Raw genomic sequence first — 18,145 nt, 5'->3', positions numbered from 1 at the left:
ATTAAACTCATGGGTCCACTTGAATTCTTGTTTGAACTTGAATGAAAGATTGGACAAGCACATTCAATTTTAAACTGAAATTGACTCAAACTTGAGCCAGGCTAAAATTTTATATTGTAAACATTAGAATACATATATATGTAAATTTTGGCTAAAAAAAATATACAAGCCCTAACAAATAATTTAAAAAATGGTATGCATGATTGTGAAAGCCCGGCCCAGTTAAGCCCTCCGGACCCGTGCGGCCCAATTGCTACTCCGTGGACTGCCCGGTGCCGACTGACGAGAGAGCTCATAAAGGGAAAACGACGAAAGAGAGCCGCACCATTTGAAAATTTGAACAGGAAAAATCTTCGGGCGCGAACTCACTCAAAGAGGGAATTAGGGTTTTTTGGGACCAAATCCGTGCCCACACATTGCTCAATCTGCGATTGAGATTCATCCGGAGAAAGTTAGATGTGTTTGCTCTGATTGACTGAGTTCACTCTTCGCGGTTCCGAAATGAACGGAGCTTGTTTAAAGTTCGAAAACCCAATTCGGGATGCCATTTCGAGAATCCGATTTGCTCCGCACTGCAACAACCTCCTCATTTCTTCCTGGGACTCTGTAATATCGCTCTTCATAATCTCGACTCCATTTTTTGTTTTCCTTCTGGTTAGCATTTCGAGCTACTTGCTCTCCACCCCAAACCTGCGGGCGCTAAATTCTATGCAATTGTTGTTTTCAGAGCAACGAAAGTACTTTTGAATGCTAACCAAAATGTACTTTAATTTTCTCCATAATTTCCTGCGTGTTTTCCGATTACATGGTGTGTTTTCGATGCAGAGTCTTCGATTATATGACGTGGATAGTTCTGTGATCAGATTAGAAGTTCCCGTGGAGGCTGCACTTCTTGATTGCTGTTTCCAGCACGAGTCCGTTGCTTTTACTGCTGGTTCTGATCGTTCTGTTACAAGGTTTGTAGTTGCATTAATTGCAGAAGCCACCCTATTATTGAATTTTGTCAATATAAACCTGTCGCTGTCTCAACTCTCAAGCACTGAAATTTCCGACATTTAGTGTCGACGTCCATTTAAATAAGCACTAAGTTGTCATAAACGTTCATTGAATGTCTTATTTACATTGCTATGAAATGAAATATTGTAACTTTAATGAATGTTGAAGAAATTTTATTTACTGTTGAAGATATCTTGGAATTAACTTAGGATCTTTTTGATATCATTTCTGTTCTCTATGTTCGGCTGTTTCTGTGCAGTGAAGAAATAGATTATGAAAACACTTTTGCTTACTCCACTAGTTCTGTTTCTGTTGTTGGTAATCAGCTGTTTGTGAGAAATTAAAAATCAGATTTTATGATTTTTGTTTTGACGACATGTTGTCAGAATATTTGAATATAAAATATTAACTTCTTTTGGATCAAATCATTTATTTTATACAAACTTTTAATAAAAAAAAAAAATGATTATATGATTTCAAAATATGAATAAAAAATGTTCATAACTTTTTTTTTTAAAATTATTAAATTCATTTACAAAATATTTTTATTATTTTTCAATTGTTATTTACAATAATATTGCTTTTGTAATATGAATTTGATATATAATAATTTAGTAAAATAACTATTATAGTTTATTTTTATTATAGTATTTTTCATCTGTACTATTTTGTACTTTTATTATTTAATCATATTATTTTAGTTGTTATTTGATCCAAGGACAAAAAAGTGCATTTCAATTTTTTATTTTTGTTTCTGGTTTTTGTTTTCATAATTTTTGATAGTGATACAAAACGACTCCTTAGGCTTATTAAAAAATTTTACACATGCACATGGTTTTTTTCAGTGGCAGTTTTGTAAATGGGTAAGTTGATTTGAGTTCAACAATAGGTCATCATGCCGCACATGATAGTCACACAACAAAATATGGTTGTGCAATGGCATCTTTTGTAGGGATGTAACATTGGGAAAATCATGCGACTTGGAGAGTTACTTAACCAGCGCTCATCTTGGTACTTTAACTGTTAATAGCTTTTGAAAGTATTTATGCTTCTAATCTGAAGCTTGTAAATGATGCACAGATTAATATATTTTGATTTTGAATACTATTAAGAGAGGTGTCTATACTAAGATTGAAACATTCATTCATCAAAGATCATTTCATTTCTAACATTTATATTACTTTATCTGGATAAAAATATTCACCTCCTTTGAGTGTTAGCATCAATGCCTCATCTGTACTTTTCTGAAAGAAACTGTCTTATCGATATTCATTGTGATTGAAAAAGACAAAGCTCAATTCATTGTGATTGAAAAAGACAAAGCTCAACTAGTTCAGTTGGTAAGGAAAGAAATGATGGCTTTTGATCTTATAGAAGATTGGGCTCTAGAAAGAGATTGATTGGACCTAAAAAAAAAAGGGTTTGCCAGTAAGGCTTCATTGAATTGACTTAATTTGATTCTATCGTAGAATTGAGGTAAAATTATTACCCTTAAGGCTCCATTTGGATCAAGGATTTTCTAGTGGAAAATGACAAGGAAAGGAAGAGAGGTTGAAGGGAAAATATATTTCATGCATAATCACAACTTCTACTATAATAATAGGAATGAAAATTTATTCAAATGTGTTGAGCATTAAGAAAAATGAGTACAAAGGGACATGCCAAAGAAAAAAAATTAGTTTCATTACGTTTTTTTTTTTTCTTTGATATCTAGACAAAAAAAAAAGTGGATTCCCTCATATTTTATTTATTTCCCTTCATGTTTTTTTGAGTCTCTAGAAAGCCTAGAGATCTTGTGAGAGGGAAAGGATGGAAAGGATAGGGAGAGCATGTCAAATCATGCTAGAGAGTTGACACCATCCCTAATACATTTTTAATATTATCTGATAATTTTTTAGGTTGCATTCTGATTGATATGCATGACTTGAGCTATGTCTACTAGTGCATACTTGCCTCATACAAACATAACACTTGTATGTGCTTGTTCTTTACATGACAACAAAATTTTTTGTAATGGCATACACGGTTGGTTTAGAAGGCAGGAAATATTTAACCCTTGTTATTTTGCATTCCTTGTTTTAATGTGGCACTCAAGTTTCCATCTTGTTTTTGCCAGTCTATGGGGTCATTAATGAGCCTTCTTGTGGTTATTAACAATTTACATTGTTGTCAAATTTTCCTTAGGTATGATTTGCTTTTAGGAATCCATGATACGATTGGGGATCATGATGATTTAGCGACCTGTATAGAGTATTCTGATGAAACACGTAAGCTGCTAACACAATGTGCTTTCGCTGTTAATAGATCTCAGTTTGTGTTTTCTAAATATCTCTTTTATATTAGGATGCTAAAGACTTGTAGCCACCAACAACATCACCGTCATGTTGGGAAATAGAGATAGAATTCACTTATTTTCTTATTTAAATTTCAAAATTTTTGGGATTGCATGTCCATATTGATCTGTGAATTTGCTCTCTAATTGTCAATCCTTAGTCCATACTAGTCACCATCTATTGCTAGACGAGTAAGTCATAGTGGTAGAATGTTTTATTGCGGTTTTTTTTTTTTTGCCTATTGATTGACGTGCTAACCCTAAGAAAGATTTTCTTGATTCACAGGCAGGCCAACACCCACATATACACTCAAACATCCACAAACATCCAGTTGCACCTTTTCGTGTCCCTATGTAAATAATTTTTTCTGCTGGTTTTATGTAGAAATTATCTTTTATCCTCCTCTAAACTTATGAGTAAGTATAGGACAAGATCTTTGTAGCATGTAGTATGGTTTAAATTCAATTGTTGCTTAGGCATGCGTGTTTGAGAATAAGATTTTCCTTTAAGAGTACATCATTGACTTCTAATAGAGGCTGTTAGATTACCACTTTACCTAAAAGCTTAAGTTGTTAGGTTGTGGGCCAACAATGTATATCAAGCTTTAACACTCCCCTGCACGTGTAGCTTGACAACACGTGGTGACATAAACACATGGTAGATAACACTCATTATAGGGAATACAATAATTTTTTTAAACATTACATAACTATCGTGGGCAACAAGACTAGAACCTAGGAGCTCCTAGAACTGGCTCTACCATGTTAGATTACCACTTTACCTAAAAGCTTAAGCTGTTAGGTTATGGGCCAGCAATGTATATCAAGCTAACAGAGACATATCTAAAGGTAAATGCATTGGTTTGGTCGTCAAACTTTTAAGAGTTTTTCTCAGGAAACAAAGAGGAAAAAAATCCATCTGTACTATTTATTGCCTTAAAATCTTTGAAGCAAATGAGTTATGTAAAGTTATAAATTGCGTATTGATAGAGAAGCGTGAATATGGTGTTTGGCAGCATCTTGATGCCCTCTAGCTCTGAGATTCCTAAGAATCATGATTCTTGGGATACATGATTCTTGGGAATATAAGATTCCTATGTTTGGTTTAGAGGCATATTATTTGATAGATTCCTAGGCATGCGGTACTCCTGCACCTTCGTTTGATTTATTCATGGGAATGTTGATAAAATAACATTCTATTCCCAAAATATCCTTAAGTTTAACAAAACTTCATGAAAATTACTAAAAATGAAATTTACCCAACTCATAGAAAACACAATTTTGAGAACAATAATTAAAATAAGATACAAATTGTTGAGATTGCAGCTGGTCGTCAGCAGCCGCACCAACCAGCTGCTTATGCTGAATTTTGAGCTGCAGTAGGTGGAAACTGGCAGCCACCTTCACCTACATTGCCCACCTTGGTTGACTTGCACCCTTCATCCATGGCTATAAATGAGATGTCTGTGTGTGTGCAAGATGTCATGTGTAGAGCTGTGTGTACAAAGTAGAGTGGAGTGTGAGAAAGAGAGAGAGAGTTAAGTTGAAGGCAATAGCCTCCTTGTATTATTCTCCCGGTTATAGTGAATTGGTGTGTGCTTCGTGGACGTAGGTTGATTCGGCCGAACCACGTAAATCTGGTGTTCCATTGTGGTTGTGTATTTTGTTCGTGTGCGATTGTTGCTCCTAGATCCACCCCCCAACAATTGGTATCAGAGCGAGGTTGGAGCAAAATCGCTAGATCGGAGAAAAATTCTCAGATTGGAGTCTTTGTCCAGTGTCTCAAAACTCAGTGTTGAGGTCACCATTGCGTTCCTCTCGTTGAGACGAAGCAAGCAGTGGCAACTAGAGCTCGAACGGAACTCAGACGAGGCCGCACGCGCCACCGATGGCTAGGCGACGTTCCTATGCGCCCTCACGCGTTGGCAAGTGAACGACAGGTGCCCTCACGCGCTCCCACACGCCGGCAATTGCCCGGTGAGTGTTTGAAGGTCGAAGACGGCCATGTCATCACCACGTCAGCACTGAGTCAGCGCCCCGTTAGCTCATTGTCAATGCGCCGCGGGAGCATCCAGTCAGTTGGGTCCTGCAACACGTCAATAGTTGGGGACCCTAGCGCCACGCCAGTTGCCATGTCAGTAGCTAGGTCCCACAGCGACACGCTAGCAAGTGGGCCCCACAGCGCCACTTCAGCGCCACGTCAGTAGTGGTTCCCATCGTGCCACGTTAGCAGACAGCGTCAGTTAACGCCGTCGGATATTCCGTCAGAAGGGAATATCCCGTTAAAGTTGATTGAGGTTTGACCAAAACTTTGACCGGGCTTTTCGAAGCCATTTACGGTCCGTTTTTTGAACAACTTGAACCATTTCTAAGGTTTTCAGCTATTCCAGATCCAACCGTGCTCTCTGTTTGAGCTAATTCCGTCTCTAGATTAGCGAATCGAGATGTCGAACAAAAAAAGCTCACAAATTGAGATGTTTGACGACATGAACTTCGGTTTCTGGAAAATGCAGATTGATGACTACTTGTTTGGTAAAGAGTTGCACTTACCATTGAAGGAGAAACTAGAATCCATGAAGGAGAGCGAGTGAGAGTTGCTTGACTGAAAAGCTCTCAGAGCTATCAGAATGACGTTGGCAAAGTCTGTTGCCTTCAACATCAAGCACTTGACAACCACCAAGTCCCTTATGAATGCGCTATCCAATATGTACGAGCAGCCATCAGCTGCGAATAAGGTACACTTGATGAAAAGATTGTTTACCATGAGCATGTTTGTAGGTGAAAGTTTTAGCGGACACTTGAATAATTTCAACGAATTGTTGGATCAACTCCTCTCGGTTGGAATTACATTTGACAGTGAGATTCGTGCCCTACTGATTCTTAGTCAGTTGCCTGAGAGTTGGAAAGGTATTGTTATTGCGATCAGTAGCTTCATAGGAAAATCGAAACTGAAGTACGATGAGGTCATCATCATGATTTTGATGGAAGAGATCAGAATGCAGTCGAATAATGCCACCACTTCAAGTTCAGCCTTGAACGTGGAAAGCGGAGGAAAAGGAAGCGGACATGGACAATCAAACAATCGCAGCAGATCTAGGACCGGGCACAAAGAACGTTGAGTGCTGGAACTGTGGGAAGGTCAGGCATTTCGAAAACTAGTGCAAAAGTCCGAGAAAGGAATTTGAGGCGAAGACAGAAGCAAATCTCGTCTCTTCCTCAAGAGAGAAAGATGCATTGATACGCTATTTGGAGAGCAAGCAGGAGTCTTGGGTCTTAGACTCCGAAACCTCATTTCATGCCACTTGCCATAGAGATTGCCTAGAGGAGTACACACCAGGTAATTTTGGTAAGATATACCTTGGCAACGATCAACCTTGCGACATAGCTAGCAAGGGAGTTGTGAAGATCACGATAAATGGGTCAGTATGGAAGCTGAACGATATCAGATATATTCCAAACCTGAGAAAGAATTTGATTTTAGTTGGTCAACTGGTAGATAAGAAATACACGATGACATTCATTGGCGATGAATGGAAGGTTTCAAAGGGTGTATTAACGATTATGCGAGGTAAGAAAAGCAGAATACTTTATCTAACCTCCAATGCCTCCATGTCTATTTCTGTTGCTGTAGGAAATGACGACAGCAACATCTGGCACCAACGACACGGTCACATGAGCGAGAAAGGACTCAGGGTGATGCACCCAAAGAGAAAATTGAGTGGTTTACGGTCGGTCGAGATTGACGTGTGCGAGGATTGCATATTCGGGAAATAGAAGATGGTCAATTTCTAGACAAACACCTGTGCCCCAAAGAAGGAGAGACTAGAATTAGTCCACTCAGATGTATGGGGACCGACACCCATCTCATCCATAGGCGGAAGGAATTACTTCGTCACGTTCATTGACGATCATTCTCGGAAGGTATGAGTTTACTTTCTGAAGTATAAGTCGGAAGTCTTTGATACTTTTAGGGTATGAAAAGCTATGGTTGAAAGCGAAACTTGTTTGAGAATCAAGAAGTTGAAAACAGATAATGGTGGTGCGTATGAAGACACCGGGTTCAAGAAATTCTGCTCTGAACATGGTATTAAGATGGAAAGAACTGGGCCAGGTACGCCTCAGCACAACGGCGTAGCCAAGCGGATGAACCGAATGTTGGCTGAAAGAGTTAGAAGCATGCGTATACAATCAGACTTACCATTGCAGTTCTGGGCAGAAGCAATCGGCACAACGTACTTGATTAATAGGGGTCCATCAGTACCATTGGACCACCGTATACCAGAAGAGGTATGAAGTGGAAAAGAGGAGAACATTTCACATTTGAAAGTTTTTGGTTGTGTTGCATATGTACATATCAATGATAATGTCAGAAACAAGCTTGATCCTAAGTCTCGGAAATGCACCTTCGTCGGTTATGGTGAAGATGAATATGGGTATTGCATTTGGGATGATGAAAACAAGAAGTTGATCAGAAGCAGAGACGTGATTTTCAACGAAAAGGTGATGTACAAGGACAGACACATAGCAGAATCCACCGAACCAGTTCAAAGAGAGTCAACCTATGTAGATATGGATGATGTCCTAGAAGGTGTCGGGACGCAACAGCAGGATGCCGAGAATCCTCAGGCGAAAGAATAAGTGGAGCAGATTGTCGCACCACCGCCTTCTACTCTAGCTCCGGAGCTTAGGATACTTGGCCCCATGTATCAAATAAAAGGTATATAAATTTTTTACTTCTTACAAATGGAGGAGAGCCCGAATGCTATGATGAAGCATGTCAGGTGGCAGATACGAACAAGTGGGAGCTTGTGATGAAAGACAAGATGAAGTCCCTCACCTCCAACAGAACGTGGGAACTAGCTGAGTCAGTGCCGGCCTGTCCTTAAGGTGGCTGAGGTGTTTGCCTTTTGGGGCCCCTAAATTTTTTTTTAATGTAATAATGTTAACATTATTTATGATGCTATCTTCCCATACATTGATTTTCCCACAATTAAGTAAATGAAATTGTATTTTAAAATGCAAAGTAAATGCAATTTTATTCTTTCTTTTTCAAGTCTCAATGTATTTATAAAAAAGATAGATTGTTTTTCAAATGCATTTATTGCTTATAGAATTTTATTAACGATACCTGTGACAGTAGTTTCTGTAGAAAGAAGTTTTTCAAAACTTAAACTTATAAAAAAATATTTACGATCAACTATGTCACCAGAAAGATTAAATGGATTGGTTATGTTATCAATAGACAAAAAAAAAAAAAAAAAAACTTGAAAATATTGAATATAAAACTTTAATTAATGATTTTGAATCTCAAAAAGTTAGAAAAATTAATTTTAATTAAAAATAAAAATCAAACAAAATATTAATGGCCCTAATTAAATCATTCGCTTAGGACCCCATATTGCGAAGAGCTAGCCCTGAGCTGAATTGCCCAAAGGTAAGAAGGTCCTTCACAACAAGTGAGTGTACAAAATCAAAGAGGAGCATGATGAGTCTAGGAGGTACAAGGCTCGGTTGGTAGTCAAAGGCTTCAAGCAGAAGGGAGGGATTGACTACACTGACATCTTTGCACCATTTGTGAAGCTGACAACCATCAGATTAGTCTGCAAGAATCCAGTAGATAGGAAGGTGGTGACTATTGAGAAGCTGAAGTTGTGCTCAATTTCAGTTGATCTTCATGCTTGAAGATAGATATGAGCACATCATTTGCCTATACACTGGTTGAGATGCTACTTTTCTCTAAGTGGGAGATTGTTGAGATTGTAGCTGGTGGAGTCGTCAGCAGCTGCACCAACCAACTACTTATGCTGAATTTTGAGCTGCAGTAGGTGGAAGCTGGCAGCCACCTTCACCTACATTGCCCACCTTGGTTGACTTGCACCCCCCCTCCATGGCTATAAATGAGATGTCTGTGTGTGTGCAAGATCTCATGTGTAGAGCTGTGTGTGCAGAACAGAGAGTGTGGTGTGAGAGAGAGAGAGAGAGTTGAGTTGAAGGCAATAGCCTCCTCCTCCTTGTATTATTCTCCCGGTTATAGTGAATTGGTGTGTATTCCGTGGACGTAGGTTGATTCAACCGAACCACGTAAATCTGGTGTTCCATTGTGGCTGTGTATTTTGTTCGTGTGCAATTGTTGCTCCTAGATCCACCCCCCAACACAAATCACATATAATTCAAAGCTAATGCAATAGTTCAACTATTTTTAAAACAATAATATTAATAATATGCAATTCACAAATATGCCTATCAAGTTATATTGTTTAGCCTTGTTTTTATCTTTTGGTAGAAAAAGAAATTCATTATCAGGAAAGAGAAGAATTTACTAGGGGCGGCAGATAAGAGATCCTCTTAAAGCAAAGAAACAAAAACAAATGATAATGCTCTGTTGGGGGTGGATCTAGGAGCAACAATCACACACGGGCAAAAATAAATAACAAAAATGGAACATCGGATTTACGTGGTTCGGTCCAACCTGACCTACATCCACGGAGCACGCACAACTTCACTATAATTGGGAGAATAATACAAGGAGGAGGAGGCTACTGCCTTCAACTCAACTCTCTCTCTCTCTCTCTCTCTCTCTCTCTTTGTCACACAATGCACACAGCTTCTGCACACCTTACTGCTCTACTCTGCACACACACACACAACACCCATCACATTTATATAGCCTGAGATGGGGGGTGCAAGTCAACCAAGGAGGGCAATGTAGGTGAAGGTGGCTGCCAGTTTCCACCTACTGCAGCTCAAAATTTGGCATAAGCAGCTGGTTGGTGCGGGTGCCGACGAGTCCACCAGCTGCAATCTCAACATGCTCCCCTCCAATTCCTTTGAAGATTCAAGGTTTATTTTTATTTTTTCTTGGGGGGGGGGGGGGTTGGTATATTCCATATTAACTGAACCTACATAATCTAAATTTAAACTTAAAATCCATGAGTCAACACCAACTTCCATCTCAAAATTCCCACATTATTTTAAAAATCTATTCGTACAATGGGGGAGAGTGTGGGAAAGAACATTAATTTGGGATTGCAATAGGTTTTTAAGAAGCGAGGGTATTTTTCGATTTTTAAAATATAACCAAGGTTTTTTTTGTCACTCATATATATATATATATATATATATATATTGTGATTCCCACAGCCTGGGAATCTGGATACCCACCTTTTTAATGGGAATAGGAATGCCAGTGTTGAATAGATTTGTGGAAATATATAGCGTTTCGATTATAAAATGTGAACTAAACATGAGAAAAATTTGGAACCAATGAGGATTCCTGGGAATCGTTGGTTCAGTCCACAAACTAAACACCACAAAAGCATATTTATTTTGTAAACTCTATCTTGTTCTCTTTTTGGGCTTTTAGGTTGGCGATTTACTACTAGTGCATTGGTTCCTGTTGAATCATTTCTGCCTTTATAAAATATCAACAATATTCTTGTGAGAGAGAGCTTTGTGAGACTTGCCTTTATCTTCGCCTGATTTGTATCAAAATTGAATGTACTAAAGATATTTTTGATAAAATTATGGGTTTATGATTTTGTGAACCAAAGGAGAGTTAACATGGTCAACCTCATGTATGGGGATGGATCTAGCCAGGGTGAAGTTAATTTTACAAGAAGAGATGTCATATTTATGCAGTTTATAATTTAAACAGGCTTTACTTTTTTAATTTTGTTTTGGAAGAATTCATGTAAATTGACATGCAATCTGGACTTTAGCAGTTCAAATGAAAGTACAAATATCTGGCCAAGGAGCTAATGGCAATTGTAAACTGTTTGCTGGAGATCAAGGCTGTGTATTTACTGTGATGGCCTTCAAGTTTCAGTATTGTTTCTATTTAAAATTATTATTTGTATTTAGACAAATGTTCTTTTAATTCTGGTGGGAACTTTATACCTCTTCACTGTCAGGCAAAACAGATTTAACTCTCAAAATATTTTTATAATTTGTTGAACAATCTAATGAGGAAATTTATAGGGTGATAATATTATTTAAGGGTTACATGCCCTGCATTTAAATTCTAGACGATTACAACAAAAAATTGAAATAGGCATAAGATATCTGAGTAATCCAATTTGTTGAGGATGGGTGAAACTTGAAACTTTTAAGGATGCGATGAGAAAAGTTGGACAAGATTATTTCATTCTTTTAAGCTGTGAAAAATGGATTTATGTATCTGACTGCTAGTAGTGAGGATACAATGTTTTTTGAGTTTGTCTCCACTGTTATACATTTCGCATGCCTAGATATGGTAGGTACTTCAGGACATGTGATTGTGAAGGTGTAAGGTCAGACCCTAAACCCAAGCTCCCAAATTGTGTGTTTCCAGACTTGTAACAGATACTCTCTTACAGATGGATAATTATCTTTGACACATAGGAAGTTCATTGTGCTACATAAGTGGTTCCTATCTATTGCTTTGTTTTGTCTTTCTGCTTATTTAAATGAAAAATTAAATTGTGCTCTTTCTGATTGTAGATCAAGTGATTTCTGCTGGTTGGGACAGGAAGATAATGTCTTGGGACATACGCTGTGCAAAGGCACTCACATACACAAAAGTTCTGACTGCTGCGGTGGATTCCATGTCACTCTGTGGGTTTAATTTGATGTTTGCCACCGGAGAATCCATAAATATGTATGACTTGCGTAATTTGGAGAGATCACTCCAAGTAAAAGAATCATATACGAACCTTCGAATAAGATGTATACGCTCAATTCCTAATAATTGTGAAGGTATTACTCCGTGCCACTTTTGCAAATTGTAAATGATGTAGTTTAAATTTATTTATTTATTTATTTTCATGAAAAAAGCAACATTTTAAAACTTTGCCATTATTATTGGGACATTCCATTTCCTGTTACCTGAATTTTGCCAAGGTAAAATCTGTGCCGTCTTCTTGTTTGTTTTAGATATTGTCTGATTGACTAATTTGTGCAAGTAGAAATTAATCACATCTTCAGTGTAGAAACTGCTCCAGCTATTTGGATTTTCTATTATTGCAAATTACTAATTCCTTCTATCAAAATATGGTTGTATAATGGCAATTCCTTTAACAAAGTATTTAAGTTTTTTTGAATAGGTTTTTTATTCATGCAGGATTCGCTGCTGGAACAGTTGATGGACGGGTAGCATTGGAGATTCCCCATCCATCTAATTCAAATGACTTGGGGTTGGTTTCTAGATTATCTTACTCGGTCAACCAAGCATCATTCAAAATGTTGTTAAAACCTGAAAAATTTTCCCACAACTGAGCACTAATGGCACTGCTATATTATCTTTTCATATGATACCAATATACCGTAACTGTATGCTCTGCAATGAGGGGTTTCAGAATTTGATTTATTTAATGTCAGTGTTGTGCTTGCATAAGGTTTTTGTTATAATTTTTGGACTATTTACAGCGCCTTATGGTCCTTTTCACATTTCATGAACTTTACAGGTATACTTTTCGGTGTCATCCGAAGTCAAAAAATGGAAGAGATCATCTTGTAGCAGTGAATGACATTGTATTTAATCCACTGTATGTCTGCCTTTATTATTAGCTTATCATCACAGGCTAGGAATGCTTAACAATTTTATGTTTTTGTGATTTAGCACCAGTAGTATTTTGGTCACCAGCGATAATGAAGGATACATTTGTGCATGGGATTCTCAAAGTAGGAGAAGAATATTTGAGGTACTTTGTATCTGATTTTGATGCAAGTTTTCTATTTGCATATGCTGGTACTTGCACTAATGCTCTGTATTATGCCCTGATATATATACAGAAGGTCTAAGGAACTCTTAGATCTTATGTCTGAACTGAAAAAAAATGGTTGAATTTCTTACCTTGAAGATGATGATTGTTGATTTATAAATGTATAACACAATTAGTGTCTGAGTGCATGATCAGAAAAACCAAATTTAGTCTGTTGGAAGACTCCACCTCAGAAAAGCTTTGTTGATTACCATTAAATATGACCAGTAATCAATAACACCTTAATTTAAGTTTTTATTATATCATAAAGATATCAAACCAAGTAATACTTTAGGTGATAAATGGTTTTTCTTGTGTTATTTTCTTATCTTTTCTTGGTTTGAAACCATGCAACAACTTCTAGTCATGAAAAAGCAATTGGTACATAAATGAGTGGTTTGAAGGACTCCTATATTGCTGTCTCCTGTCTGGATGCGGACCAGATGCCTATTTTCATGTAAAATATGCATATGCCTGTTGTCACATGAATCATTACAACTTACCTTTTCTATTTAAAAAAAAAATTCTCACTTGTCATTACCTTCATTGTTATGTTCTCTCTTGTCAGTTGGCAAGGTGCCCCAGTAGTGTAGCTTCCTTATCGTACAACAATGGAGGACAACTTCTGGCTATTGCGGCAAGCTACAGTTACCAAGAAGCAAATGAAACGTTAGTAATTGTTCTATGATGAAGATTTTTCCTTTCTAAGCTTATTACCTATGTTCCTTTTCAATATGAAAACTTGGCTGCCAAAAATAATTATATATTTTTCTTATTTTCATTCATAAACTTTTTGACAGTAGAATCTGGTGTCTATGCATCCCAAATGAAGGATGGAGAGCAGAGTTTTAGAAGAAAAAGTGGTACAGAGGACTTGAGTTGTCAAAAAGTGTTAGTTTTAGGGTGGAGTGAAGAGGCCGGAAAAGAAATAGTTTCTCTGCATTTCTCGTTTTGCTCAAGAGGGAAGAAGAGAAAAGAAGTCGAGAGACGAGGAGAGAAAAAAAGGGGTGAGAAAGGCCTACCTTTTTCTTCCCAAATCAGAGAGATTTGGAGAGAAATGAAGAGAAACCAACTCTTAACTTTACAAAAAGAAAAGTATGTTCTTCAATGAGACAATGACCAACTCTCAACTTTGCAAAGACAATTTTGTCCCTTAACAAAATAAAAAAAAATTCCTAAAACCAGAAATCTCATGTATGTTACTTTATTTTTATATATAGTTTGATTATTTCTAAAAAATATACGGCCACTGAAAATATTTTCATATGGAGTTTAATGTGCTGCATTTAAGGGATCTTGTGCAATTGGATTAATGTAAAAAATTATATATATATATATATATATATATATATTAATGTAAATTATTTTACTTATTGTCATTAGTTATTACCCTATTATCCTGCACTTTCCATATAAAGGATAATATTATAAACTGAATATATACTGTTTCTTTTCTTTTCCTCTCTCATTTGTTGAACCAACCACAAAAGTATAGATTTCTTCAAGTTTTGCTCTTGGTGAACCAAACAGGAGAGAAACTAGTTTCCCTTCTCTTCTATTAGTTTCTTTTCTCTTCTCTCCATATCTCCCCAACAAACATACCCTTGATGAAGTGAATAAATTATGCAAAATGAGACGAGCAAGTAAAAAGAAAGTACAGGAGTACTCGAGAATATTTGGTTTCTTACTATATAGACTAAGATCTATGGTTTCAGGTTGTTCAAGTGTGATTGAATTCCTGAATAAGTGTAGTTCAATGGGTTTTCCAATTTATCATTGCTTTTCACAACTATCATGTGGTCCACAACAGAAGTTATTAACCACCTTTCCTCACTTGTCAGAGTTTGGATAATCTCCTTTTACGACTTTGTCTGCAACTCAGGCTTTCTCCTACACTTAAATCATTGCAAGTAACGCTTCTCATCTTTTCAGGGTTTCTGCACTTTGGTCTTTTTGGCCAAACCTAACTGTCAGGGGCTGAACACTTCATACCTTGTGAAGGGCCGTGCTGCACTAGTTACAGCACTTTTGCTTTATTAGTCAGCCAAAGTATAACGTGGTTTACCACTATAACGCATTCACAACCGTCAAATGCATAGTAAGTGGAAGCAGTAAGCAATTCATATAAGCATATGACAATCATGTGGTAAACGTTGAGTCAACGTTGTGTATTAATAACACCTCCGTAGGCAATGTGTGTTTAGCGAGAGAGGCAAGTAGGCTAAACACATTTACAAAATGCTAGTGAGTTTTACAATGACCGATGAACACTCATTCTCCCCTAAAGAAGCTTATATGCTATTCTAGCTTTGACACTAGGAAACATCAACTTGACCTCGGAATCATGCTTTACACCAAGGCATAAACATACTAAATGAAAAAACCTGTAGTACTACTTAAATAATGGTTACACATCCCATGTACACAAGGCAAGGGGTCACAGGCAAGCATACTGCCTTGAACAAGCTTGGCTCGTGACGCTAAGTCATCTCTAATTAGTATTATTTTATCCAGTTGTTTCGAGTTGCTCTGCTTCTGCAAATCTACTTCTTTCTAATTCTTTTCCCTTGCCAATTGCCCATAATCTATAGCTCAACTCCATGGCTCTATTTTGTGATTTTGTATCTTGATGGCCAAATATTTCATTCTTGTTGTTGTCATACTAATAAAGGGTTTGTTATTTTTCCATGTGATTTGAAGTTTTTAGATCTACTAAACTGGTGATGTTTGTTTGTGGCAGAGAACAGCTTCCTCAAATATTCATACATGAAACGGGTGGCGACCACCATGTCTCAGGTTCTTGTGGGAAGTTCAAGTAGAAATTGACCATGCGCAATATGGCTGACAAAGAAGGTGATGATGCACATCTATTTGGACCTCATCCACATCATAATTTATCTCTCTCTGAAAATACTGGATGTTAACTTGCTGGCCACCATATTATATTATCCTCCCCTCTCCTCCATTGGCATCTTCCTCTATCTGGAATCTGCTGATTTCCAATTTGAAATTGAACACCTACGATGATCATCATCATCAAAATGCAGTTGTTTCAACTTCAAAGTGACAGAGACGTGGGGCAGAGATACCCAGCAAGCCCCAACAAAAAAAAGGGGGGGGGGGGGGGAATGGAGAAGGGCACAGTTCCCTTCTATCTTGATATCACAATGAAACTGTCCATTCTTCCTGCCAAAAGTATTTCTTGTCAAATTGTTTGCTAAGTTTACTGAAGCTCTTTGCTTGATCTGACAAATTTTTCAGATAGAATTAACCTGTGTGAAGCTGTAGCAATCATATGTTGGGTGCTGAATGTTTTTTGTTCGGGCAGTCATCTTCAACTGCTGCCAACTTTCATTACAAAGTATGGAGCTTATTTTGTTGATGGCTACCTATGGTGGAACTGGTCCATAGAAGGTCAAGATAACCCAGTGAAGCCAATAGCTGTTTGGCTATGGCAGCTATGGCATTTTTGGTTCCCACCCATTGTACAGTGTATTCGTTTGAGTTAATAGTCTATGTACAATGATTGTAGTTGTAGCCGATACTGATTGTTTTTATTTATTCAGCTAGCTGAGGCTGTAAGCGTTGATTATGAGGCAGAATGCTTGGCTCAGGCACGGTTTTTTTTCTATTTTATTGCTTTCTGTAGTAGGAGAAATTATTAGGTAAATTGATTCCGTAATCAGCTGCCCAACGTTTAAACTCAGCCCCGTCGTTTCTTTGAGTTAATTCAAGAAATCATGTGTAAAAGTGATATTTGTTCTAAACTTTTGCCGTTGAAGTTGCAAAAGCAAAGGACTAAAACATCTTTGGGTTTATTTTTCAAACTCAGCCAGAGCCAGAGGATGTGCAAGACACAAAATTAAATGGCAGATAGCATTAGAAAAAAAAAAGGGGCGGGGGGGGGGGGGGGGAATACTATTGGCATAGTATGTTGTTGCATCATTTAGATATTTGGCCTGCTTTTTGGGTTTGATATCATTTGAAACGAGGGCAATCTTTTGCAAGAAAAGCTCATATTTGAACACTTCCGGATTATTCGATTGATTTGTGAATATATAAAATCCACATGTTTGTGGATTGGTGATTATAGTCCCAAATATTTTATTTCATTTTCTTTTACAAGTCATTATTTATGTTTCTTGTAATAATGCTGTCCAAGTGTCCAGCCGTGCAATAATTTAATAATAGTAGTACAATAATTCAAGTAATGCTTTCACACTCAATCTAACCCTATATTTGAGCATTTGAGGACATGACTTTAAATTTAAATTCAGGATAAGTAAAAAATTATAAGGTAAAATCTAATGACACCCATTGAGTTTTTAAAATGACATCCTATCCCTTGAATTTGTAAAACTATTAAAATTTTTGCGAGATTAAATTCTATGGACAAATCAATCTTTTGAATGGTTAGTCAATTGTTAAATCCATGTGAAAAAAAATGAAAATTTATCTTTTTATTCAATTGTGATAAGATAAATTAGAAAAATTTCAAGAAGTTAGTAAATTAAATTAGAAAAATTGATCAATCATGTACAATGTTTTGATAATTGAATTTGTAGCTAAATTAGATGCCCAATTCCCAGTTGATTGAACTAACTGATCCAATTAGATCTGGTCAAGTTGTCATAACATGATAACATAATTAAATTATTATTTTAAAATTTTTAAAATATATGATATAAATAAATAATTTTAATTATTCTGAAAAAAAAAAAAATAGTTAGATGAGTATAATGTTCCAAAATGGTTGTTATATACAATTTTCACAGAAATTAAAGGACTAAAAACATAGTCTAAAAATTGATTCATGTCGACCGGTTGGTGGAATTATGACTTGCTTTTTGAGCCTAACAGACTATCATATTTGATGACATAACAGCGTAAATAAAATTAGAAAAAAAAATTGGTGAATTAGTTCGAACAAAGGTTAACCAAGTAATATAAATTAATTTTTTTTTTTATCTATTTAGCATTCATATTTTACTCATGAAAAAAGTAACATTCGGCTTTAATTTGTGAAGTATAAATTTTGAAATTTTAGTTCATATTTTTTAACACTGTATTTGAATTTTTG

General features: G+C 36.7%; 1 protein-coding gene across 3 annotated transcripts; it reads left to right on the top strand.

Annotated features, from left to right (window-relative positions):
• Positions 1 to 321: 321 nt before the first annotated feature.
• Positions 322 to 16,744, top strand: LOC131144914 (mitotic checkpoint protein BUB3.3). 3 transcript variants are annotated; one of them, XM_058093869.1, is made up of 10 exons: positions 324 to 606; positions 864 to 956; positions 3,181 to 3,263; positions 11,807 to 12,061; positions 12,426 to 12,498; positions 12,769 to 12,849; positions 12,924 to 13,005; positions 13,634 to 13,734; positions 15,806 to 15,918; positions 16,327 to 16,744. In XM_058093869.1, exons 1-9 carry the CDS (start codon positions 542 to 544, stop codon positions 15,882 to 15,884), a joined length of 912 nt encoding a protein of 303 aa, XP_057949852.1. In that variant the 5' UTR covers positions 324 to 541; the 3' UTR covers positions 15,885 to 15,918; positions 16,327 to 16,744. The 3 variants fall into 3 exon arrangements, with proteins under 3 accessions (XP_057949851.1, XP_057949852.1, XP_057949849.1); XM_058093866.1 differs by having other exon boundaries at positions 826 to 956; XM_058093868.1 differs by lacking the exons at positions 15,806 to 15,918; positions 16,327 to 16,744 and adding an exon at positions 13,866 to 14,278 and having other exon boundaries at positions 322 to 606; positions 826 to 956.
• The last annotated feature ends 1,401 nt before the right edge of the window (positions 16,745 to 18,145 follow it).

This window comes from Malania oleifera, chromosome 12, assembly GCF_029873635.1.
Source record: "Malania oleifera isolate guangnan ecotype guangnan chromosome 12, ASM2987363v1, whole genome shotgun sequence".
In the NCBI taxonomy this organism is placed as follows: domain Eukaryota; kingdom Viridiplantae; phylum Streptophyta; class Magnoliopsida; order Santalales; family Ximeniaceae; genus Malania; species Malania oleifera.
This window is presented reverse-complemented; position numbering and strand designations above follow the sequence as displayed.